General features: G+C 31.6%; 2 protein-coding genes and 1 pseudogene across 3 annotated transcripts in view; 2 read left to right on the forward strand and 1 right to left on the reverse strand.

Annotated features, from left to right (window-relative positions):
• The window catches only part of LOC143190892 (diacylglycerol lipase-beta), a 66,587-nt gene extending 65,301 nt beyond the window's left edge, over positions 1–1,286 (forward strand). For both annotated transcript variants that reach the window (XM_076395468.1, XM_076395470.1), the window contains exons 12-13: positions 630–742; positions 876–1,286. In XM_076395468.1, the coding sequence (XP_076251583.1) occupies positions 630–742; positions 876–1,047 (285 nt within the window). In that variant the 3' untranslated portion in view covers positions 1,048–1,286. The remainder of the gene's footprint in view (positions 1–629; positions 743–875) is intronic.
• Positions 1,287–3,515: 2,229 nt separating this feature from the next.
• Nmdar1 (glutamate ionotropic receptor NMDA type subunit 1) lies at positions 3,516–26,988 on the reverse strand. The gene is made up of 15 exons (XM_076395465.1): positions 26,777–26,988; positions 26,570–26,692; positions 16,229–16,357; positions 13,099–13,293; positions 10,540–10,640; positions 10,302–10,475; positions 9,319–9,580; positions 9,007–9,217; positions 7,622–7,914; positions 7,167–7,401; positions 6,962–7,110; positions 6,166–6,323; positions 4,977–5,149; positions 4,671–4,924; positions 3,516–3,906 (listed from the first exon to the last, which is right to left on the reverse strand). The coding sequence occupies exons 1-15, from the start codon at positions 26,936–26,938 to the stop codon at positions 3,658–3,660; spliced, it is 2,868 nt and encodes a 955-aa protein (XP_076251580.1). The 5' UTR covers positions 26,939–26,988; the 3' UTR covers positions 3,516–3,657.
• On the forward strand, positions 18,645–18,743 carry LOC143192099 (uncharacterized; annotated as a pseudogene).
• Positions 26,989–27,617: the final 629 nt, after the last annotated feature.

Below are 27,617 nucleotides of genomic sequence, written 5' to 3' on the forward strand. Positions count from 1 at the left end.
AGTCCATAGAACATTCTATTAATTATTGACTCTTATTTTACTTTAATATATCAATTAGTAAATTATGGACTTTCTTTTGAGAAATTTAATGTTGAAATTTTACATTTTACTTTGATGTACGTGCTTCACTTGGCTTTATACAATATTATTTAAATTTAAAATTCTCATAAGATATTATATATATATATATATATATATATATATATATATATATATATATTATCAGCAACAATCTAATACAAGAACAAGAAACCAAGAAACACTATCTTTTTTCGTTGTCAAATAACACTTTGGTTACAAATCAGTTGTGCTGTTTTTCAACAATTCTCATTACTGTAAAAGTTACGAAACACCGGTTTATATGCTCTTTTTTGTTGAATCTATTATCTAAGAATTATACTTGATAAAAATTGTTTAGCGCGCAATTACCGAAATGCAGTTTTTTCGGCAACAAAATAATAATAAATATTTTAGAAAATAATGCTTTATTGGAACTAATTTGAGTATTTAAACACCTAATAAAAACAACTTGAAACATAAAAAATACAACAACCATATTAGTGGCAGTTACCATGTTACAAATATTATATAATATTATACAGTAATTTAAATATTAACTGAATTTCTAGGAGGCAGCTTTACTATCCAGAGACCTAAGCGTGAGACGATTCTCCAAGATGCGATTGTATACAGCAGGTCGAATTTTACACATCGCCAGTAGGAAGAAGACTAAAGCAGAAAGGTAACAGACAAAAGAATATCAAAAATCTTAGATAACAGAAATTAAAAAAAGTATTGTGATTGTTATATCAATGAATTTTAGGCTGTTATAATATAATATTTAAGATTAAATGGCGAATGATGTTTTTTTTTAGAAAATCTGGTACCGGAGGACCGGACTACGAAATGCGATGGGCTGTCGCTGAAGATTTTATGGAATTAAAAGTTATGCCGCGAATGTTGCTCGATCACTTGCCAGACAACATATACAAAGTATTAGACAAGATCCTAAGAGATGAAAATGACAATATTAGCGATATTATTTGAACCGTTTTTTTTAAATTGTACTATGATACTTTTATATAAGAATTTAGTAAAGATATTTTTACAATTCTTATGATTTGGTTTCATTTGAGGCTTACTATATTTTCGTGTACTTATTCAATTAAATAAAAGTATTATGGAGGCATTTTTCAAAAGTATTATCAGGTTATATTCTATATAGTTTACAGAGTAGAGCAGAAAAATGAATTATATTTATACCAATAAAGTAAAATAGACTGTCAGCGTGATTTTTATTTAGATATAATTTATATCAATTAAAAGTCATTTTAATATCACAGCAGTGATTATGATTTGTCAATAAATTAATTTTGATATTTGTTCAAAATACGAGACAATAAAATCAAAAGGAAAGAAATATTATCCTTATCGAAAACCTATAATTTATGAAATGTGCAGGGTTTAAAACAAATTATTTATTTATTTTTAGTGACTAAAAAATGGCGATGTGTAGGGGAAAGTGGAGTAGTTCCATATAGTTTTTCATCGATAGTTTATATCGATATTATATTGTGGTAGAAACATAACATTGTTTAATATTAAAAATGAAAATATATGAATATTATCCAGGTACAACTAGAGTTGCACAAACATTCATGAAGGAGCAGGTTAAAACACACTTGAAGGAAGATAGAATGATTAAATATCACTATCCGTCATAATTCTGATTTCTGAATAAATTACACAAAAAAAGCAAAAATAATGATTTCACCTAGCACACAAATAATAAAAATCAATATGAAAATATTACTGAATGTGTTCGTAACTTTTTTGACATCCAACTAGCTGCAAAAAAAAATTCATAAAATATATACGACTAACGACTAATAAACATAATGTGATTTAGCAGTCTTCAGTTTGCATATACGGTTATCTATCAAAGTACAGTTGTAATGTTATCAATTATAATCAGTCATATTCAGTGAGACATATGGCGGGAATTAGAGGTATACGAAACAATTTCCCGGAAATAGCTATTTCGTCGCGGAGAATTAATATAGAGTTTATCTTCGAACAGACAGTAAACTTTTGAATGTGAACAAGGTTTAGTGGCTACATACGATGAAAAACAAACAATGATGGCGTTGTATTCCTATTTGCTACTATGATACAGCCAAATATATACCAACTCTCCTCTTTTACTGACTATTTTTCACATTTATCAGCTAAGATCTTGGATGTATCGAGAACAGTTAAGATGATAAATCAATAAAAATAAAATTACAATTGTATTAAAAGTACAAGTTAAAATTGTCAAGCTTAAATTACTATTTCGGGAAACATGCTAGATAATCTAACTAGTCTTCTAACTTGATGTAAGACTAACATGGATTTCAGAACTATTTAAAAAAAAATTATTTAAAAGACTCTCTTCTTCGTCCTTAAACATTGATGAAAATTTTAATAAAAATACAACACTCAGTTCGAGATTCTTCTGATTTGCAATAATTATTCGGCTATTTAGTTTTTGTCTTCTAAAAACAATGTTTGTGTTCCAAAATATTAGATATAACTGACATTATCCTTTCTTCTTATAGTTTCTAACCATGATAATGTCAGAAACATTAATAACATAATATTATAGACATTAAATGGTAAAATAATACAAATATTAGGCCTATAGGTTAATTTTAAAGGATTTTTACGTGAAAAATTCAAGGTATTGTCAGTGGATAGACCTTGTTTTTGCCTCTGTTCTTTCAGGTAATTTACGGATTCCATCTCGAAATAACGATGTACCATTTGAGGCTATCCACGAATTGACCCATTTTTTAGTGTATTCATAAGAAATGAAGTTTTGCTTAGACAGGTCACGAGCCATATGTTGAAACAAATAGTAATAAGAAGGAACAAGGGCTGGAAAATGCGGCAGGTGGGGTAGAACTTCCCCTTTTAAAACGACTTAACCGCATTAATTGTAGTTAATAGCAATCCCCATTCACGGTTTCGTTCTTCCCCGTCGAATAATGTTTTCAAAGACGACGCTTCAATATTTTTTGGGTGTTCAGAACACTTGTTGTCTTCAGTGTCACAATCACCACTTTTAAAACGTCAAAACCTACACGTTGAAATCGATGGAGCGTTGCCATAAGCTTCTCACAAAAATTGATAATTGAAGCGAAAGAGTAAAAATTCTCGCTTACTCGGTACAAATTCAGATATTTTCAACGCAAGAAATGAAAAATTATTCACAGATCGAGGAAATGACACATACTGAAAATTGAAGCCTCAGTGAGGCTTTAACATGAAGTTGGTTATGTATACATGTATCCCATACAATTTAATACACAACACTATCTGTTCTAAATCCAGACCTGTTACAAAGGGATCTTATGAATCGCACTAATTTGACACATAGGTCCATAGTACACACTGTATGGCATGCAAAAACTTGTAGAATTGTAAAAGACTTCGTTTAAATTAAATGTTTCAGCAGCAATAAAACAGCACTATTCTAAATCAAAACTTTATTAACAACATTTTAAGTATCATATTAACCATAACATTAGTTTATAATTTGACTATCCACACATTTCCGAATAAATAGATTTACGAATTAAAATAGAATATATTCTCGGTAACATCAAAAAGTATTCAAACAACGAGATGAGAAACATCCCAAGTATACCCGGGTAAGTACCGGGGTATGGGTTGGGGTCCGCCTCCTTCCTCGGTACGCCGTTGTCTTATGTCGGTATCGCCAGGCCATGCCCTTTCCGGACCCGCCAACTGCCCGACTCTCTGAAACTTGTCAACCACGTGAGATATCGTGACCGCCTCGTTGACACCGTTAGATTTTATGCGTCTTTGAGGGCCGGAAGAAGCACGCAACGTTTTTCGTTTCTAAAACATAAAATCATATGAACAATTCTTCGAAGAACCTTTTAAAACTAGTGTTGGGAACTATCGACTGACATTGACTATACCTTTTACTATCGACTCTTTCGGTCGCTACTTTTGGTTCGACTGATTTTACTGCTTTTTGCCAGTGACTGTTTCAGTCGCTATTTTCGGTCCGACTAATTTTGTTACTATTTACTATCGACTGTTTCAGTCGTACTTTTAGTTTATTTTTTATTTTTGATTATACTAGTTTCATTCGACTGATTTTCAACGTTCTGGTCACCCTAGCCGCGACCTTGACAAAAATGTACCCAATTTATGCTTACATAGATTTATATGTAATTAATATTATAGCATTTTGGTACGATATTTTTCGGGATTGTCAATAAAATAGGGTAAGAAGATTAATATTGTGAATGAAAAATGGCCACATTTGAAGAAAAAGAAAGTGCTGCTTCCCAAGACAATGCACCGTATCACAAGTCAGTGAAAACATGCAAGATACTTTGCGAGATACTGTGTGGAAGGAAAATGAGGAAAATTTTTTTATAATAAAACATAAATAAACATCGCCATTCAATAAAACTAAACAACAATATTTTAAATTATGCCTAAAATTATGTAATGTAATCGGCAGCGGCAAGGCCATTGATTGCTTGTGAGGCATAAGAGTGACCTGATATTAAAATTATTTCTGAAAAAAAAGTGTGATGGCAAATAATTGGTAGCAAAGATTATCAATTTAACTTAGTAACTATAATTACCTCCACACATCCTCTCCATTTGTCCGCTGCATGCCGAGCTAGTTCCATGCGTTTTTGTTTCTTCATTTGATGCTTTTTGTACACCATTTCGATTACTATTAAACCCATACCTCCAATTATACCTGCCCCTACTAATATAAATACTCCAGCCATATTTTTTAAGCCTAGAGTATTAGGAGTTTTTTCAAACTGTTCGCATTGCTGAGTGTTGCCTTGCAAGATCCATCGATTATCCAGACTTTCCATAAAACCACCTTAAAAGTTTTATTTTAAACAACGAAGTCCCAAAACTACGTGCAATAATACCTTCGTGGAAGTCCAAAATTGCTAACGTAATATCATCAGCCCATGGGGAGCCCTTCTGAAGCCCTATACCATAACCAGATCTACCGAACAGTTCTCCGGCAGTAACCAATTCACAATCTTGAGCTGCTTCAAACTCTAATCGGGAACTGTCCCATATGAATGCCATTAGGTTTCTACAACGTAATTTTAAGCATTAGAATGCTTCTGTCTGATACATATGAAAGTCATTAGGATAATATCAAGAAAGTATCATCTTTTCGCATGATACATATTTATTGAGGAAAATTCATACTAATTAGGTTCAATTTTTATAATTTTCTATAATTTTTCCCCTCTGACAACATAATATAGCATCAATATTTGATTTTGACCATTCATACCGTTGGATCATGAATTTGAAATGTGTTAAAAAACGTATTACTACTGTCAGATTCTATTACGTTTGATTTCTTGATGATTCTATTACGTTTGATTTCTAGAGTACTATTTATGGACCCCTCAGCCTCTTATAATATTTAAGGTCCAACGTATTTAAAGTAAAGCAACTTTGGATGCAATTACGTTCACTAATTTTCATCCCAAACAGAATGGAGAAGTACCTAAACACCATAATCCCCAGTCGTCAATTTGAATTCCAAAAGGATCATAGAACAATCGAACAAGTATATCGCACCGTAGACGTCATAAATAGATGCCTGAAAAACACAACCATGCCAGAGCAAGGCTTTAAGGAACATACTCAATATTCCTCAACGAATAAGCAACAGGTATACGTATCTAGATATCGGTAAGACAGTTAATAATACAATATACAATGTCAGACGAAACTTGCGCAAACGAGCTGGCATTGGTACTGAGTGGGATGGGACGAGAACAGCACGTTAGGCTCAAGAGATTCAAGACATCCCCAGGCTCAGCCACGGATTCATGTAGAGGAATGGAAGTTGCGGCCACGGATCTAAATTCTGCCATTAAGATAAATACAGTGAACAAACAGTTTAGAAGATAGATAGAACAGACAGTAACGCAAGACAGAGAAGGGAAAAACATATTCACTTATATTCCATCTTCATTCTGACCACTCTCTGAACAAATTATAGATATAGATTAATTAGTTGGCACAAGTTTCTAAACAATTGCAAGAAATAAATTACACTTATAAGAATACATTCTTAATTTTTGTTATTACCCAGCTTTAACATCCGCAATAGCTTTTTCAGCACTGTCGTAGTTATTAGCTTCCATTGTTCGATACATATTTGATAACTCCACCTGGCGTCTAAAGTACATATCAACCGCTGATCCTTTGACCGTAGCGCAGGTCAAGTTTTCCATTGTATTTCTAAGCTAAAAATATTCAAATTTAAAATGTTCATCAGCACTATCAATACATTATTTAAATTAACAATCTTGAAGAAAATTTAAAAAAAGGATATTATTTTGTAAATAAAATTAAAATAATGACGATTTATAGTTACTAGAATCATAATTTGTTATAGTAAAGGTCACTTGGATATGCAGAAACTTGACATTACCATAAAGAATATTAATTTCCGAAGATCCGCATTGCACTAACTCACAATAATTGTGGCCAATCCAAATCTGTGTATGTTACAATGTCAACTTCACAAATAAAAATTATGTAGTACTAATAAAAAACATAGGTATAAATGTTGGAATTGATGATTAAAACCAGGTAAAACAATCCATAAGGAATAATAAATTTGACATAATGCATTATAGATGAGGGAATTACTTCAAATAAAATGAACTAAATTTGAAAAATTTAAATGTTTTGTATTTATATCAAAAATTTTATTACTTTTTGAACACTATAATATATAGAAAAAAAATATTTCACATAAATAGTAAAACATTTTGTGATGATTATTAAATAGTATAATTTCAAGTAAAATTTATGAAGTAATTATCGAAATAATTTACCATTATCAACAATTTATGCTTAAGATTTTATAAAAACTTACCCTGGCATCATTAATACCAGTTAATTTCGTTTTTGGTCTCTCCAACACAAGAAAAGCTGCCAAATTGGCAGTATATGAAGCAACAATAATCATAGCAAAACCAGCCCAAACCATTCCCAATACACGAGCCGAGAAACTTCTTGGGGTTCCTGTAGGAATCTCAATTTAAATATATAAATGATCTTTTAATGATAATAGGGAATACCTTCACCGATTCCACTATTGAGCAACACGCCCCAAGCAAACCAGATAGCGCTGGAAAGGTTTAAGGCATCCTCTTCCGTGCCGTCAGTGTTGGCCAACTTAAATCGTCCGAATGGAGAAAATCTATCGAGTAAATAGAGAACTAGCGCGACGACATGTACGGAAACCATCACCAAAATCCACAGGGTGTTGCTAAACGGTTGCAAGAATGAAACCAAAGTTGATGATCTCGATGGCTGAAAGAAACGAGCTAGTTTGATACAAATATAAATCATTATCTCTTAAACTAAAGTCAAACTCTTCAGCTAATAAAGTTAACTGGTATAGTTGAACTTGCTACAATATACTTCTTGGAGTTTTATTTCGTTTTCAGTTCAGTAAATGGATCAAGACATCGGGATTGATGCGAAAAACTACTTATCCAACAGAAATTAAGTAATTTTTCGGCTACTGTACCTTTTTCTCCAAAATTGTGATCCCTTGATACTTAAAAGGTTTACTGAATTCAATAAATTCAGCCCGTTCGGGATTGATGGTGAGTGGCGCCACAATCATATCAGCACGCTCTCCTACCAGCTCGCCGATCAAACCTGTCCATTCTTTTTTACCGCTACCACTGGAATTTTTGATGACGTAGTTTCCGAACTGCCCGTCCGGAGACAAAGCAAGGCTGTAGGTGAAGTTTATTTTCTTTGAAAGTTCTTTCAGAAGATCCATACAGTAGCCTTTGCAGCAGTATTTAGCTGTAACTACAGATAATATTATTTGATAAGCGAAAACAATTTAATTATAACATATTTATATAACAGCTCTACAATATCAGTTTGAATGAATCAATGGAACTTCCTTTATAACTTTTATCAAATTATGTATCGATGTTTTCTGGCACAACAACTGATTTTGGACGGGCTTCACGAATGAGCCAACTGTGACGACGAATATGTTAATTATACCAACGTCTCACAATGGCCAAAGATAGGGTTTATCTCCAAAAGTCGAAATAAGCTGATGGATTCACTCCTGCCTTGATAATCCACGTCACTTGGTCTTGTAAGGTCCACAAGTTCACTCCATTTTTTCACTGAGGCGATATTATCAAGTCACTATAAACGACACAACTTATGCTCAAAAGATAAAAACATTCTAAAGTAGAGTACAGTTAATGGCTTCACTTATAAAATAAAAATCTAATTGAATTCTTTATTATAATTAAAAGCAATAGCAGTAAAGTGGTAATAAGGAAAAAAATAAGAGATGGCAAAAGGCCATTCAGTCTTTCCATGAACTTATTTCGGCAATAACAGCCTATAGAACCATTGCAAACTTCATACTCTCAAGGTGAAAAAAAGTATTAAATTTTAACCATCGACTGAGTAGTTATTAAAAGATTCGCTTTACAGTCTGATCAATTGAAGCTTGGCTACTCTCATATATAATGCTTTTGAATATTAGCAGAAACCTACAAAAAATGTATCGACACTTCAGACCTACTTTTAAAAATGTTAGCTTTAAACAATTCTTTTGACACAGGACCTGAATTAACCATGCCTGACTGTTATATTCCTTTTTATGATGTTTTTAGATTTTCACGCATTCCCATATTCATTTTTTTATTGAATAATACATATACGGTAACTGTTCACAATAAAGTTTTATGGCTTACTATAATGAATAGCTAGCAAATAAAATATTTCAATATAGGTAAACCACGACAATATTAATAAAATTATTTTATTAAAATGAAAGCCTACATAAGTTAGGTATCAAGACATAAGTAGGACATTAAGCACCATTAAGAACCAAACAAAACAGTTCTTGTGGCGTTAAAGCTGTTTACTTACTATCGTGAGTCTCATTAAAATGCGGACAAGGTATCTCGTCCTCACCGCATGTTCCAGGACCCTCCAATTTTCTAACGTAAACAAATGGTTTTTCCTCGATCGTTAATACCTTCAGGTGCGTAGGTATCATAAAACCCTCCGGTTTCACATTCTTTCTTCCAGGCCACATAATTATTTTTTCGTCCACAGTCAGGTGCATTTTATTTGTTTCCTAAAAATATACTATTTATTCTCAATAAGTTACTTTCTTAATTCTTCTACATATTTTTTATATATATTTTTTCATGCGTATATGTCGTATAATTAACTCACTCTGTTGAAAAAATGTCGTCCAACAACTACCTTCTTCTTCTTTCTTTGAATGTTAACTATGTTGTACTCTGCATTGATTCTGTCACCTTGATCGTCGAAGGCCACTTTTCCCGTTTCTCCATTGATAAGTACTTGTTTCCTGATGAAATTGAATAAGTCTTTCCCAGTTTCCCAAATCGAGCCAGAATTATCGCAATCCTTTGGTGCCGCCGTTATTTCCTTACTTTGGTTCATGTCTCGTAAAGCTGACGCCAAAACATATCTAAAAATAGTAATAAATAAAAATATAATAAAAAATAATAAAATTTTAATATCTATATATGTATAATTTAAACAGTTATTTTGAAAATTATTTAAAAATTTGTATGAGTTGTTTTAATTCATGTATAATTAATTAATAAATTACTTTATATTAATATCCATTTAATAAACAATTTTCAACCACATTGATACTATTAATAAAATAAATCTAATTAAAATAATTCACAAATATAGTAATCTCCCTAAAATTAACACTAAAACTATTGATAACCAACAATTATCAAATAAAGATAATTATATGGAAGCAAGCTGAATATATTTTTATCTTAATCAGTCTATTTATATTAATAATAGATATCTGAGGTTAATGTTAATATATTAATAATATTCGAATAGTTAAAATAGGTAATATAAATGTCACATTTCGTTTACTTATTTCGTTTATGTTTTCAATTTTAAGATTTTATATTCTCATTCAGTCTCTATCAGAGGCTAAGCAATCTCCTCATAATTGGTCGACAAAAAAAATATATAACTATAAAAAAACTAGACGTAATATATATGCAATATGCATTTAAATAATTTAAAAAAAAACCCTGAAATCATAAAGTCCTCAAAATTCATTCAGTAATACAGCAACTAGGTATAAATTGAAAAATGTTCAATATTGTTCAAATTTAATTGATGAATGTCATAATGCAATAATATAAGAAGAATCTTACATGCTATCACGAATGTGAGCCTTTTCGTTAGTTGCATTAACCAACTTCAACCCCAAAATACCTTCAGGTACATTATCCGCTTCCAAAGCCTGTTCCGTCACTATCCATGCATAACCTGCATCAGTCATATTTAAGACAGCAGCATCTCTGAATATCACTTTGGCATCATTTTTACTAGAAAAAAATTAAAATGCTTTAAACCTGATATGTATTCAAAAAATCACTTATACTAACTTACCTGGCATACATCAGATATACTCTAGCTTGAGCATTTTTCATTTCAAGAAGTTGTTCCCGGAAACTATCTAAACCTGTCTCGAATTCTATCACTGATTCAACCTAAAATATAGGCATATACGTTAATAAAAGTCTAGATTAATATCTAATAAACAAGTGTTAAAAGTATAAAATATCAATCAATAATAATGTTTAATATTGTTCGAGTATGAACAATATACCAAGTTGTTCAACAACTTTTTATCATCAGATCAGAAAACACAATAATTTCACTTAAATTTTGTGAACTGATTTCTTCTCAGAAATAAGAACCCAGTAGACTGACATCTACATTCCCTTTGATTTCTTGAATATATTCGATAAAAATCAGAATCTGTTAAAGTAATAGAAAAAGGGTAGAATGTTAAGTAAAGCAGGAAATAAACTAAAAGAGAATGGAAGCATAAAGAAGAATGGAATATTATTATGGAAATTTAATCAAATGACCTATTTTCTATGTTTATACAAAAGTCCTTTTGTTTCTAAACTTTTAAAATACATTGGAAAGCAAATAATCTAGTCTAGAACACTCCCTAAAACTTTAATATTTTAAACCAAATAAATGACTAGTTTTAATTAATTAACATCTATTCCAATAATTTTTATTTTATTTTCCGAAAATCTTAAGTACCCGTCACTAGGGGACCTGCCCATATAAAATTAAGAAAGTTTCTGTAATTAGCTATAACTAAATCCGTGATTTAACAAAAGATGGCGCAACTTATACCATATGTTTTAAGTCTAAACCTGTGTGAATAGTTCTTATTTTTAAACACTTTGTCTATCGTGAATATAATCAAATCAGTTAATCAAAGATATCAAATTCAGAACTAAGAAACCCTTAACGGTATTCTAATTTATTCAAAGAAAAGTAGTAATAACTTAAAATTCAAAATTATCACCCCAATTATGCTAAAAAGGACTAACCAAGGAGGTCAGAATAAATTTGAAATCAACGAAACGTCCTAATTTCTGTCTAATTACTGGAAGAATGTATAAACAAGTGCTTAGAAAAAACATAATAAAACTTACTTAATATTAATGTACCTAAATACCAGAATGTGACGAGTATTATCATAATACCACAGCCTGTAAAGTAGCTAAAGATGTCTAATTATATAAACCTCCACTAACCATTGAATCAACTTCTTTAAGAAAATATTAATCAAGAGAATAGGGCCGATAACCAAACTCCATAACCTAATGAACAATGGTTAATCAATCGTCAATCAATAATCGTTTTTGGAGGAGAAACAAATATCTACAATTCTCCTAGAAGCCTTTTGAGAAAGCTTTCTAGTATCAATATACCAAGATTCATAATCAAAATCCGTAACGATTAATTTAACATCTTTATTAACTTCCATACAAGATGGAATATGATACTAAGAAAATATGGAATGATAATAAATAAAAACAAAATGAAAATAATTGTTATGGAAGAGACAGAAGTAATAAATATATAAATTGAGGCTGCAAAAATAAAACAAATATCTTGATGTAGAAACTGAGAATAATTTAAACCGGGATATGGAAATAATTACTAAAATTAGAAGGTCCATAAATTTGTACTTCACTATAAATAGTAAATTCATTAATAGAAATAAAATACCAAATAAAACTAAAATGGAAGTGTGCAAAGCAATTTACAAACCATTCAGATGCAAGACATAGGTATTGTCAATCATAAAAGTAAGATACAAGCAGCAGAAATGAAATACATTAGAAGAGGAAGGGGTGTAACAAAAATCGACAGGATGAGAAACAAAGAAATAAAAAATCAGGGAATAGACGAACATAACATATCTCTCCTTCTAAATTGTTGGGCCGATTTTGATGAAATTTTTGGTGTGGATTTATGTGGAAACAAGAATGGTTTAGATTCGCAATCAAGTCCGACAGGATCGGGATTTTTTTCTTTAAAGATTTTTCAACTATAGTAGCATATCATAATACTATCGCTAATTTGATGTTGTTATGATATTCTTAAATATTTGTCCTTTTTCTAAATGTATTATTCCACAAGCCAATGTTCGGACAGGTCAACGTAGTTGACAAATGAAAATTTTCGAAAATAATAAGCAGATAAGCATTTACATATTAATGTACATATACTATATTACAATAATTTTGTAATCACAATATTAATCAAAAATTTAACCACATATATTTATTAATTAATTTTTCTTGACTCAATCCTGTTTGATAAAAATGTTGTTTAAAAAATAAAAAATGTAAATAAATATATCTAAACTAAACAGTGTGTCATTTCCTCCTTCTCTGGTTTAGCAACTAATTTACCAATTTCTCATAGCTCGTAGAATTATTATAAATAATCTATACAATCTTTACTAATGATGATTCATATTTAAAGTAAATGATTCATTCTATGATACAAACGTATTTTAACTAACATACGTAGCGATTAAGTGACTAACAGATAACAGATTTAAAAAATTTAATAAATGATCTATGAACATTGATCTTAAAAACCATTCCTATTAAAGATAATATCACTCACTTGAACTTTAATTTCGATGTCGTCCTCCAAACTTTGCGATGTAGTTTGGAATCTTCCCAATAAGGCTCGGCCATCCGTATCGGAACTATGAATAAATATTACCTTTTTGTAATTAAAATGCTTCAGCATCTCCACCCAAACATCTGCCTGATGAGAATAGGGAGGTACTGTTCTTAAGAAGGACACATGGATGTTCTAACAACAAAAATAATTTATTAGGCCATTACACAAGTATACATGGTTTTTAACCTGAGCAACCCAAAGTTGTTTATAAGTAATTTGAGGGGATGAATCCAAATCAGCTTTTTCAAAGTTTTTGGTTCTATTTTCAGAATTATTCAATAAATTCAGTATTTTATTATTTTTAATCATTAAGGGACATTTATTGAATTAAAAAGAATAACTCATAAATGAACAAAGGTTGAACTGAGTCATTTATACTGCTCGGGACAATGACAGGATATTTATACTGTGCTATTTTTCTGCATTTATATCGACGATTTCCAGCAAAAATAGCAATCATCTATATAAGTTCTCAGTTTTCTGTCCTCCCCATAATGTTGACACAGGAAATGAAAAGCGCACATTTCCATCAAGTGACAACTTTATAAAAACGTAAAATCCCTTTTAAACTCGGAGCATTTCCCATTCTCATTTTGCTAATTAGCGTTACTCTAGTTAAAAAATCGAACATGTAATGATGACAACGGTTGACACTATTATCACCGTTGTCATATATCAATGTAAATATAATAAAACAACTTTAACCTAGAAACTATTGTGGCTGTTTAATTAACTTTTTATTTAATTATATTATTATATTATATTACTTTTTATTATTAATTTTTTTTTGATTATTTCATTTAGATTAGTATTTTGTTGTCAGAGTCAAAATAAACGAAAACTTAAATTTGGTGCGGAAACGTTGCTTTATAAATTTTGATGACATGCATTGGTTGTTTTATTAGGACTATAAATCTTTGTTCTGCACTCATTGCAAAACAGTACCCAAAGTTTGTAAGCGTTTAAAACCATAGTACTGCAATTGGCATCTTTGAGTGCATTTGTCATGATTTTTCTACGTTTATCGAGCATATAACAGCAAGAAACGTAACAAAAACACTTTGAATTGACTCTGTGAGATTGTCTCTGCATTTTCACATGTTCCAACGCACAATCATAAGTCAAAAACAAGATACAAATGATGCGAACTTGAAAACTAGAACCAATCCAGAGTATCAAAAACAGTAAGAATTGTTCTCATCTGCTCCGGTCCAAAAGTTGACTCGAGTTTGTAAACTTGTGTTATTTACAGTTGCGAAGTGACTAAAAAGTTTCAGGCCTGACCATAAATAAATCAAAGCGGTAATAACTACTTAACATATAAAAACGTTTTTAATAATAAGTACTTTGAAATAAGAGTTGCATAACTCCAATATTTCAAGGAGGCCATACTATAGCGTGTTTGAAATGTAACTCTTCAAGTATATTACAATGGTAGCATTAGCTGTGATTTTCGACTGCTAAGTGATTTGTTAAATTCATTTATTAATTAAATTCAATTCACCAAAATCAAAGTTTTAACATTTAATAGCTCGCCAGCTATTGCAATTTCATCGGAATTTAGTTAGAACAAGCGCAGAGGTTCAAGTATTTCAACAGTAATACTGAACACTGAGGTAATACGATATGATTTTGCTACTCTAAGATAGTGGGTGGGGAAGAGAGGAAATACTTAAATCAAGTCCATTTTCTCCTCTTTCAAATGCTTAACTTACGAATCCTTCTGCTTGTATATGAAGCTTGAATACTGTTAGTGCCAGACTGTTCTGACATCTGTAAGCTTGAAGTCTTACAAATGCGATGTTCAAGGCAAATTCTGCATGTTTCTCATACATACTCATACAAATGCTTCATGAAAAGTGAAGAAATCCCTCACAGACTTCTGTGTAGAAATCGACCTCTTGAATGGAATATACAGCGAATAGAGAAGGAACATGAATCGATGAGATTTAATAAAATATGTTCGAAGTCTACAGCTATGAATGTTTATAATGTCGATGATGTTTACTCCAAAACGGGCAAAATATAGCGCGAGTGCTTAAGAGAATGTTAAAGATTAACCTGATTCTTACCGGTCAGTTACAATAGCTCAGAAAATTCTTTAAAATATGAAGGTAATATGTGACGTCAGTCAAAATAATTTATTTTACGCGTTAATTATGAATTCAATTCTATATCATTAGAAAACCACAATATTATTGAAGAAAAATATCATGTTTCTTGTTTTGTGTAGTTTACAGGTCTAATTTATTAGACCATTTAACTATTTTTTGTAAATATTTATAACATGGAAAAATAATTATGACTTGAGATAATATACAATATGCTCAAATGTTTGGTGATGCCAGGTCATTGTAGAAGAGTGAGAATCAAGAACAATCAAGTATCAAGACTGAGAAACAATAATGGATTAAGATCAGAATAGTAGAATTCTTATGTCGTTTATATAATCAACAGATAGGTTCGATGACAGAATTGGCATTAGCCAAACCAAACATACCATTTAGTTAGTCCATTCCATTCAATTCATAGTTCTTTTCACCATTACGTATAGAATTTATTTTATATTCTATTTTAGTTCTTTCATTTATATATTTTTTACATTTTTCATTTAAATAAACAAACTCGTCTTTATAATGCTTAAATAATGCACATTTTACGAAAAGAAAAGAAAAGAAAAAATCAATTGTATTTTATTTACAACATTCACAAAACAATTCAACTATTATTGTGATTAAGAATTACTGTCATCGTGTACATTGGGGATGAAAAAATATAATATATATTAGCGTCAAAAGGCAAACCATTAATTTCTTACACGGTTGATTGGACACCGTACTGTTGTAAATATCGAATACCAAATAACAGCCACTTCAAAAATAAACCAACCGTATGAATATGGTATTTACTCATAAATTTTTTTGAAAAATCAGACCGGAAACTCGTTCAGCCAATGTATTATTCTTTTTTTTTTACTTATAAACAAACATAAATCGTATATACCAAAATTGATCTTTTTTCAACGAATTCGACGCTTGTTATTTGTCCAGATTACAATCGCACTCACCTTGTCGGAAAAAGCAGAGTCTCTCGAAGAAATTCCAATTACGGGAATGTGATAGAAACCGCTGGTGTATGACACGGCTGCAGGTGAAAGTTCTCCGGTTAATGGGTGTGATACAACCACGGCGTAGACCTAGACAGAATTTACGACTCGTATAATTAGATCCGATTTATCAAGTTAAACGCTAAACATCACATTATAAGAACATTCATCGTCATCTGAAAGGGATGTCTTATATTAAATTGTAACTGTATTGTTTTTAAGCATATATATATATATATATATATATGTATTATTTATTTATTAAAAACTATATTAATATATTAAAATCATTATATATAGTAGTGATATATATATATATATATATATATATATATATATATATATATATATATATCACTACATAGTATAAAACACAGTCGCCTTTTCTGTCCCTATATCCCTATGTGCGCTTAAATCTTTAAAACAATAGATAGAGTGATTCAAGAGGAAGGTTTATATGTATAATACATGCATAATATACTAAGGCAACATTAACCTATTTTTTTAGGCTTATTTAGCAATTAGCAAAAACGCTGCCTAACCCTACGAGTTAGATCAAATTAATGTACTACAGTAAAAAGGTCCACAAAAAAGTCCGCGATGGTATATGTTTATCTTTTAGGGATAACCCACATTAACCATTTTTATTGTTTACTTTTTACGTGAGAAAATGGCTTATTTACGAAGCTATTTTAAGCAATACGGCATTAATCCTTATCGAATTAAGTACCTTAAATACAGTGTGCAATTAATATAGATCAATATGGTTCCTTACAGCGTGTAAATTAAACAAATATTTTCGGAGATATTACAAATTTAAAATTTGCGTTTAAAAATGTGTAATGTAATAAAAATTGTATGAATTTAGATATTCCAAAGATAGCAGGAAATCTTCATAGTAAGTATAGGGGAAGAGGAATTGTTTTACTCCAAATTTAATGCGTGCAGGCCAAGGGCAGTAATGAATGAACCAAAAATACTGGATCGATTTTAATCATGTTTTCATTGAGTGACATAGGCATATATATTTTATGCCCGTGCAAAGTCGGAGCGGGCCGCTATGTTTTTATATACAACGTTCATATTTTTTCTGTAGTGTATTTAATTTAGTATCAGCATTGCACCCGTGCGAAGCCGGGGCGGGTCGCTAATATATATATATATATATATATATATATATATATATATATATATATATATATATATATATTATCACATTAATACATTCACATTAATACATTATCCCGATTAATACATATTAATCCGTTTACACTTATACAAAAATACCTTTATTTGTGAAATATATATAATATATATACATATATATCGTATCGTATTCTAACAGCGAGACAAGAAATGATAAGTTGTTTAGTTGCATTGATATGTCACAATTGCGTTCAACAGTGACTGGAAATAAAGTGGATAGACTTAGAATGCAACGAATTCGTGCACATCAAACACAACAACAGCGAGTATGACACAATAAATGTGATCTAGGAATGAACAGCATTCCTCTACGATCGGGAAATAGATTATGGTGCCAAGTAATCAGTTATAATTCGGGAAATAACAGTCGATTTTTAATATAGTAAAAGAAATTAAATACAACTGTGCATCTGCTGGGTTATGTTGTGCCGGTGGAAAAGTAAAATTTTCTCAATTGGTCCCACCACCAGATCTGTCATTAGTTTTTCGGATTGGAAATGATTCTAATCACTTATTGGTCAACATTCAAAAATATAACGGTCTAAATGACGTCGTTTGGCATAACACATATTGTACAGGATAATTTCATTCCCATTTTCAAAATATTATACCAGTAAAGTATTTTGGAAACACTCAAATTTGTATCATAAAAAAGTTAGCAAAACACTAAACAGTTAAAAATACAAGGACAAATGTATCATATACTAGGAGTGATAACCAGATGCAGATCATCGATTCTTACAAATTTATTTTATGGGCAATCCGGATGCGGAAATTGATAAACATTACGCTCACAATCCAAAAATGAAGCAAATTGAAGCTATTGTCCAAAAACTACAAAAGTTTCTTCATCAGAACAAGAGTTTCATTAAAATATTCTAAATTCCATTAGCAAATTGCGCCATCAGAATTAACAAGACACCTGCCGGTGAGCATGCGAGGATACTTAATTCATTGACAATTGATGAAATGGCTATTATTATTATCAGAGAAAATTTTCAAGATAGATATAGGTGATATGTAGTTCACCAGATCACGTAGTTTAGTAAATAAATACTTCACAACTATTATATAAGCATTATCATTACACGATTCGAGTTTAAAGTCAAGTAAGTGTCAATTGTGGGTAACTTGTATTTCACTTGCTTAATTCGAAGAATTATAGAGGAAAGTACTCGCTTCCGCGGTACATATTGGAACGATGCAGAGAAGATTAGCATGGCCCCTGCGCAAGGATGACAAGCAAAATCGTGAAGCGTTCCACATTTTTAAGCTCCCTCAAATTCCGTCCGGAGTTGGACCAGTTCAATATCTTTTTCCTACCTAAGACAAACTGGGCCAATATAAGGAAGAGGCTCTTAAGCCCCTCATTAATCTTCCAGAGGATATGTAAACGATTAATAATTGTGATCCCAAATGTAAAATGTAGAATCACTAATATACCACCATGGCAGTTCTCAAGAATACACATAGACCTCTCTATGAAGGTTCTGAATAAGGAAACAAATAGTTCTTCTACAATAAAAATCTTCTTTAGACAGATAATCGAAGAGAACTATTCAAATCATTTTATCATCTACACAGATAGTTCAAAACGTGAGAACTTTGTGGGTGCTGCTTATACGTCTAGTCTACTCGAGAGACACTTTTGGCTTCCATCATTAACCGCAGAGCTGCTGGCTATATATATGGCCATATCTGCCTTGGAAGAATCACAGATTAGCGAATCCATACTAGTAGTATCGGATTCCATGAGTTCCCTATAGAGTTTAAGATCGGCAAGGACAGTCCACCCTCTGGTCACATACATCAAAGAGATACAGACAAAATTACAATTTAAGGGTGTAAGAATAATATACCTCTAGGTCCCCTCCCATAAAGGAATATCTGGAAATGAAAGAGCTGACCATCTACCAAGTAGGGAAGAGGAGTCGATCAAGTTAAACGAATTGTTTAGCAAAAAAGATGCCAAAGTCTATATGAAGGGCCTAAATAGGCAATTGACCCAATTAGAATGGGACCATTTCATAAAAACAATAAATTATGGGAAGTCAAGAGGATCTTTTATCAATCTATAGACCATAATAACATGAGTAGACGCAAGTCAAACGTCCTTGCACGACTGCGAATGGGACACTGTAAACTGACACATGAATGTTTATTGAAGATTCAATTTAGCGTCAGAGACATCCTACTGGACTGCCAAAAATATGATGATTTGAGGAGACAACTTGAGATGCCGACAACACTGGAACAATTGGTCCAACCTGAGCATCTGAATCTGCTGATTGACTATCTAAAGACCTATTCGACCTACTTCAACATTTGTAACATACATTTATTATTGTGTAATTGAAAAATTTTATTGTATATATTCTACTGTTTATAATCTACTGTGTAGTATTTTAAGATGATAATGTTCATATAATGTATTGTAACTCTAACTCTAACCCTAAATAGCCCAAGAGGCTGACGGGTTTAAATAAATAAATAAATAAATAAAATAAATTATAGAGGAAAGCCGAAAGATTATAGCGATACATTCAACATCTAAGGCAAAAAGTGGTGAAAATTCAAATCTAATTAAATCAACTAATATACTTGAGTGAATATGCGATTAAATGAGATTTCAACATAACGAACGTTCTACCAAATAAAAAAATTTTCTACCAAAAAAAAATAATCTTTTTTCATTTATTTATCTTTAAATTTCTTTTTGGTTTGATTCGGAATGTGAAAACAGCCAGAAGATATAAGGAGTTAAATCTGTCAGAGTGAATATAGCACTGAATTTCGCTACAAATTTGTGTTATCTTGATAAAAATTGATTTTTCTTCTGTAAATCACATTTTGCTGAACTACACGAATTCCAAGGTTCGACTATTCACGCGGATAGAGTTCTGCAGTAACAGTTTAATTCAATTATTGCGGCTCGTAATAGACTACACCTTGCAGATTTTACTATACAAACAGCAAGACTTTACGATTATGCTTAAAGCCCAAGCCTAACCCCGCCATGACCATTAACGCGACAGAATATTATTTTTTTACCTACGAAACACTGAAACAGTTCGAAATGGCATTTTCAGTAAATTCGTGTGAAGCCATTTTGCCTCCATTTTGAGTGTTCTCATTGCATGTAAACATCTGGAAATTGTTGATTCATCAACTGCCAAGCTGTTTGAAAGTTCTTTAATAGTTTAGGCTGCGTTTTCCTCGAATAATTCTTTCAATTTCTTATCTTCGAACTTTTTTGGTTTTCTAGGTGGTTTAGAGCATCACCACAAGCCCCTAAAAGTGTTTCATGGACTTTGACACCATATTTCTTCAAACCAAATAAAAAGAGTAATAAATACCAAAAATTTAATTATGATCGTTCCTCGATTACCATGTGTATACACTCGATAACTCAATAATAAATGGAAAACTATTATTTTATGTAGAGAAATATCAAACCAGCGAATCTAACAGTCATATTTTTATCAATTTATATAAGATAAAAATTTTAATTAAATTGATATATTCAATTATAAGATAAATATTTCCAACACTGGTATTTTATCAATTTAAATATTAAAATTATTGTGTTTTACAAACCTCTCAAGGACTAGAATTTGATAGTATTAATGAAAAATATTAAATTTATGAAAATTCTCGTAATAATTAAAATACTTAAAATGCCAATAGTTCGAGAACGCCAAACGTACATAATTTTATAGCAACTATTTTTATAGCTTACTATAAAGCATTAGCCTTTGATATTAACAATTTCTTATAAGTAATATATCTATGAACTATTCGTAATCATATTTTAAAATTCTTTCACTTATACTTTACTGGTCGAATTCCTAAGCATTTCAAAATTAAAGGTACAAAAATGAGTTAATCAAGCGTACATTTCAACACATTGATATAAAACAATAATAAGTTTTAAGTTAGGAAATATCCTAAAAACCATTACCATTTCTAATTAACACTGGTATTTATTTTATATTTCTTTTTAGAGTGGCTTATCTGTCGTATGGTTTAATCTTATATTTTCCATCCACTGCCCAATTTAACACTTTTAAATTATTATTTTTTAAGTAAGCATTGCTAATTATTTTACTTTATTTGCAATTCGCAATATTTGTACAGAGAGTCCCAAAAAGTACGCTAGTTAAGAATATAGTAACGACAACATAAAACATCATCAGTGGTTAAGAAGAAACCCCAAGAATCCTCCTATAAGATAAGAAATTATAAAACTTATCTGCTTAATTAATGCAGTATAGCGATGGAAATAGCGACGGATGATGGCGGTCGACACGCAGTGTGTAACGCTTTTTATGGAAAATTATGGCCTCGAATTTCAGGGCCTGGGGCTTGGGGCTAACGGAGAACCTTGAGGTACACCAGCATCAATTTATTTTCGACTGGAAAGTGTTTTGACTGGATCCTGATCTTGATCTGGAAAGATCTGTCCGATAGGTAGGACTTGATGAGAGGGGTTAGGTCTTCTGGGAGGCCTAACCACACCCATTTTGCGATTAAATCGTCGTACCACACCTTATCGAAGGTTTTGGTTAGGTCCAGAAAGACTGCCCCAAGCTTTTTACGTTGGTAAAGAGCGTGATGGATGTGTGATGTCAGACAGGTAGCCTGATGGACAGTTCATCAGGGATGATGTTGTTTTCCTTTGCGAAAGAGTTGAAAGGAAAGGGAAATGTTGCAGCCTCATGATGGAGTTAATGATGTTTGCCAGTTCCGCGAGCTGCTTATATGGGAGCATTTTTTCATTGGCTAATCGATATTCCGTCAAAACCTGGAGATTTTTTGGTCTCAAGTTTTCTGATCATAGTCTGTAGAGACTTTAGAGATTCGAAATGGTTGAGAAGAAAGGCTGGGGTTACTGGTCTTTTAATGGACTTGGATTCATTGATGACAGTGTTGTTGTCTTTCTCCCTTTCCCTCTTGCATGCTTTGTTCGCCTCCCTTTTGTCAGCAGCGTCATGGACTGAATATCACAAGTTAGCTAGAGTACGGCGTCCTCGAGCTGTTCTGGAGTGACTAAAATGTTTAACACGGTTTAGATATGTGGACAACACCTTTGCTATTCGGAACTCTGGAATGGATAAGCTCAACGAGTTCTGACTCATTGGAATTTTCAAAATCCATATCACAATGGAGATCGAGAATAATTCCCAGATTCCTTTCTTAACCTTATTTATAGGATAGCAGGTTCACGGAAATGCAAACATACACACGATATCTTTATGCTGTCGTGCAATCACTCTTTCTTAGATGTATCCTTCCTCAAATTAGGAACAGCTTGAGATATGCAAATAAAAACAAAGAGATTCTCTAAATCAACAATAATATCCAATACTCACGTAGTATACAAAGCAAAACACACACAAAATAAAAGAAATTCTTAGCAGTTATCTGATTTCTTTAGGGAACAACAGATTGCATTGTCGAAATATTAAAATCATCTCCAAATCTCATAGGCTAAAGGATAATATATTAACGCTAGCACTAAAGAGGATCCCCTAAAGTTGATCTATAATTTTAAACCGATAAATAAGAGCTGAATGATAAGACGAGTATCAACTTTCAATTTAATTAAAAAAACGACATGTCATGTAAAGCTGACAAACATTACTAAAGACAATATATGCATATCGAGCACGCTATCGAGAAAATAAGCTCGCTATCGAGTTGTTAATAGATTATTCAGTAATGTTTTATTTCCATAAAAAATCGTTATAAGTTATATTTTATTTGTCCCTACAACCGAAAAAAATATAGCAGAAACTTTAGATATTACGTGCAATGGTATTCGAATGACACTAAGAAGGAACAAAATAATATTGCATTTCGATCTGGAATCATCAACCTAGATGACGATAATAAAGCACTGTCATTCAAATTAAAATGAAAGTATAAAAAGCCTGAAAACTGATACTTTCAAAAGAGTTAGAGCGGACATATATATTAAAAAATATTAATCCTATCTAACATGAAAGAAATATTACTTGATGATCATAGTAAAATTTTTCACCAATACAAAACATTACTAACATTCCGCCAAAAATCTGAAATTAAAGCATGCATTTTATATCTGCTTTATTCGATAAATTTTACTATCTTAACTAAAAATACTCGTAAACGATTTTTAATAACGAATTAATTAAATTGAATAAGTAAGGCTGCCCAAAATGAAAATATTTCAGACTTAACAGGTCAATTGAAAAGTCCCCGGCCTGACACACAGATGACGCTAGTAGAATTAAATCCATATGTGTTTTTAGTTCTCTTTTAGCTCTAACCCTCAAAAGATGCGTGTATAAGTCTGACAGCTGTCGGATCATTAGTTTGTGAATTATAGCATTTTGAGTGAAGCAACTTTTGTTATTGTGAAAGAAATGGATAAAAAGGAATTTCGCGTGTTGATAAAATATTGCTTTTTGAAGGGAACAAATTCAGTTGAAGCAAAAACTTGGCTTGATGCCGAGCTTCCGGACACTGTCCCAGAAAAATCCACAATCAAGGATTGGTATGCTAAGTATAGACGTGGTGAAATGAAAATAGCAGACACTTTAAAGATATCAACTGAATGTGTACATCATATCATTCACAAATATTTGGGTATGAGAAAGTTGCGTGCAAAGTGGGTGCCGGACCAGCTCACTTTTGACCAAAAACAACGACGATTCGGAGCAGTGTTTGAAAATGATCAATCATAAACCCGAGTTTTGCATCGGTATGTGACAATGGATGAAACATGGTTCCATCATTTCACACCGAAGTCCAATCGACAGTCATCCGAGTGGACTGCACACGATGAACTCTCTCCAAAGCGTGGGAAAATGCAACAGTCTGCTGGCAAGATTATGGCGTCTGTATTTTGGCATAATATAATAATTATTATTTTCATTGACTACTTTGAAAAGGAAGGACCATTAACAGCAACTATTACATAGCGTTATTGGACCGTTTGAAGGATGAAATCGGCGAAAAACGGCCGCATATGAAGAAAATGAAAGTGGTGCTTCACCAAGACAATGCGCCGTGTCGCAAGTCAGTGAAAACGATGGCAAAAATCCATAAATTGGGCTTCGAATTGCTTCCTCATCCGCCGTATTCTCCAGATCTGGCCCCTAGTGACTATTCCAGTTCTCAGATCTCAAAAGAATGCTCGCTGGGAAGAAATTTTCGTCGAATGAAGAGGTGATCGCCGAAACTGAGGCCTATTTTGAAGCAAAGAACAAATCGTACTACAAAAATGGTATCGAAAAGTTGGAGGGTCGCTATAATCAGTGTATCACCCTCGAAAGGAATTGTGTTGAATAAAAAAAAATTGCCAGAAAAATGTTTTTTACTATGGTAGGCCGGGCACTTTTCAATTGACCTAGAGATTGTCTATTCTTGTAGTCTATTGAAAATTATCCATTAGTTCCAGTTTCATACTCTATATATATAAAATTTTAAATATTTCGAAGTTTTTCGATATTAAAACATCCATTACCTACCAAAATACAAATATTCTAGATCTTTGAAGGTTATAAATAGTAACACTATTGCTGTAATGATAAATTTCATAGTATTTTTGTTATAATTGGTATAAAATATCAAATTCAGTCAATTCTTTTTACATTTCAGGGGTCTGGCGTTACATATTAAATTGAGTACCTCACAGAAACGCGTCACGTCACTTGTGTAGAAGCAGTCTCCACTAACATTACTTTCATATGAAGTATTACTTGGTATACTCTTCATATATTCTTCAAATCGTGTTTATTAATATTACTAGAATGATTGGAAGATAGAAAATGATCAACGGCTTTTGTTATACTTATAATAAAATCTACAAAAAAGAACAAACAGAATATTATCCGAATCCTCCTTCTTTTATTCGACCTACTTCAACTTCAGTTGCAATGGATATATCGGTTATATGTCAATCTTCTACAGAATGATGGCGTAATGTCCAAGTAGATACAACGTCAATGACATCTAATTTCCTTTTTTTGGGGGGAAGGAAAGCAATCTTGTATTTTGTTGTTAATGGTTTAATCAAATAATTGAATTTGAAGTATTATTCAATCAAAACTCAGACAATTCATACGCTTTCTCAACCTTAATTTGAATAATGTCATCTGTCTTTCTTCTGTTGCTACTGATGAAACAGTCCACATGAAGGAGATTTTTGATTATACGAACATGACAGTCCATATGAGGTGAACATGTGATGAACAGTGATAAATCTGAGGTGGTTAGTATGCTTTTTATATATTTGGGGTAGTATAATGTATCTTAAATTTAAGTATATTCGTCTTTAATGGCGAATTTTGTCAAATTCATGAACGCAGAAGGTCAAGCTTTTAAATATTTGTTAAAAAAATTTATGTTAAGTAACGTTTAAACTCAAGTATATTTATATTAATATATAAATATATTATATTGGTATATTTGTTGGACCACATGCACGCCAACTTATAAAAGATCATGAATTCGACTTAGTTTTGGAAGGGCTTGTTAAGTTCTCAAGGTGATTGCACATATATTTTTAAGATAACTATATCTATTTGGCCATGGAACTTTAGAAATCAATTTTATTCGAGCTCATTTCGAATTCTCCTACCAAAATATGTTTCTGATGGAACAGAACAATGCTTGAAGATTGCTTTTGGTGGAACTTTAAGGATACTTCAAAGGACAATTATCAGATAAAAGCCAAGGAAGAGTTATCTCATGAGCCTTCACTTAATCATTTGTAAATGCAAACATATGATTGTGATTATTTTCAACAATTTAGATTACAAATGCCATTAAAAAATAATCACAGTTTACACGTTTCTAGTATATGTAATTAATATTTATCATTTTCTTTAAAACGATAGACTTAGCAAGAACTAGACCTAATAAATGATTTTTTTTATTTTCTCCGTTTTTTTCCTTTATTTGTTGGATCTTTCACTAGTTACACAATTTTCAAACGAAAAATAAATAAGATCCACGCCCATACCAAAATGTCAGTATAACGAAAACAAAAACATTTAACAGAAAAATAATTTAGCTCTGACATAAAAAAAACATCCTGAATCTACTAACCTGCTTAGATATAAGGTACTTGCAGACGCTTAAAGCTGTCCTTATAGGATTTGAATCCATTAAAATTGCGGTATTATAGTAGGTAACCCCTTTCGGAACGAACGTGGAATCAAAATTGAGATGCTGAAAATGTAGTTCTCCGTAAGAAACTGGCTAACGACATTTTATGGTATTGCAGTGCATCGTACGGAGGAAAAATATTCTTACATCGATTGTTTCTTTAAACAAAGCCTTGCTATCATTGCTGCTGAGGACACCACCGATATTGAATGTCGTAGGGTTCGGAGACCAATCCCTTTCTCTCTGGCTGTATTTTCCTTTCACCACCACACACATTAACGCGAGAGTCAACCACCACTTGTATTTCATTTTGAATAAAATTACCTCAGAGTTCACGCCATGAAACGTTTAGAACATCTGATGGGAATCTCACAGCTTTGTATGTTGTTACCGCCCTTACAGTGCCGGAGTCAGTTTAAAAGCCATATTTCCTAGCTAAAGCCCAAAATATTCAACTAGTGTATTTTATGTTATGCGATTTTTACTTTACGTGTAATTATTATTAATTTATTTTATTTTGACTTTGATTATTTATTTTGAATCAATATTTTATTGGTAAAAATTATGGCCACTGTTTAACAGTCCTTCTGGAACGGTTTCTAAGTTAGTTGATAAGCTTAAAGACGGGAACAATGGTTTGAAGGCCACTATAAATAGTTCAGATACATATTAGTTAATAAAACGAGAGTCTAAAGCATATTTTAATAAATAGTTATTAAGAAAACAAATTTCTTATTAGATTATCATATTAGAGTCACTTTTTAAAATATGCATTTTAAATAGAAAACTATTATTTTTTCACTGCAAATTGATTTACAATGGTAATTTCATTTTTTAAATTAATTACATCTTACACCTTTTACCTTAATAGATATGCTTAATCTTAATCACAAATTGATTTATTACTACTATTTTAACAGATAGCCTTAGGCAGAGATCTTTTGCCATGATAATTATATCGTCGGCAAATATTCCAAGTAGTGTTTAT

Source organism: Rhynchophorus ferrugineus, unplaced genomic scaffold, assembly GCF_030347505.1.
Source record: "Rhynchophorus ferrugineus isolate W39M unplaced genomic scaffold, kcgeb_rfMv2 rfM2, whole genome shotgun sequence".
Lineage (NCBI taxonomy): Eukaryota > Metazoa > Arthropoda > Insecta > Coleoptera > Curculionidae > Rhynchophorus > Rhynchophorus ferrugineus.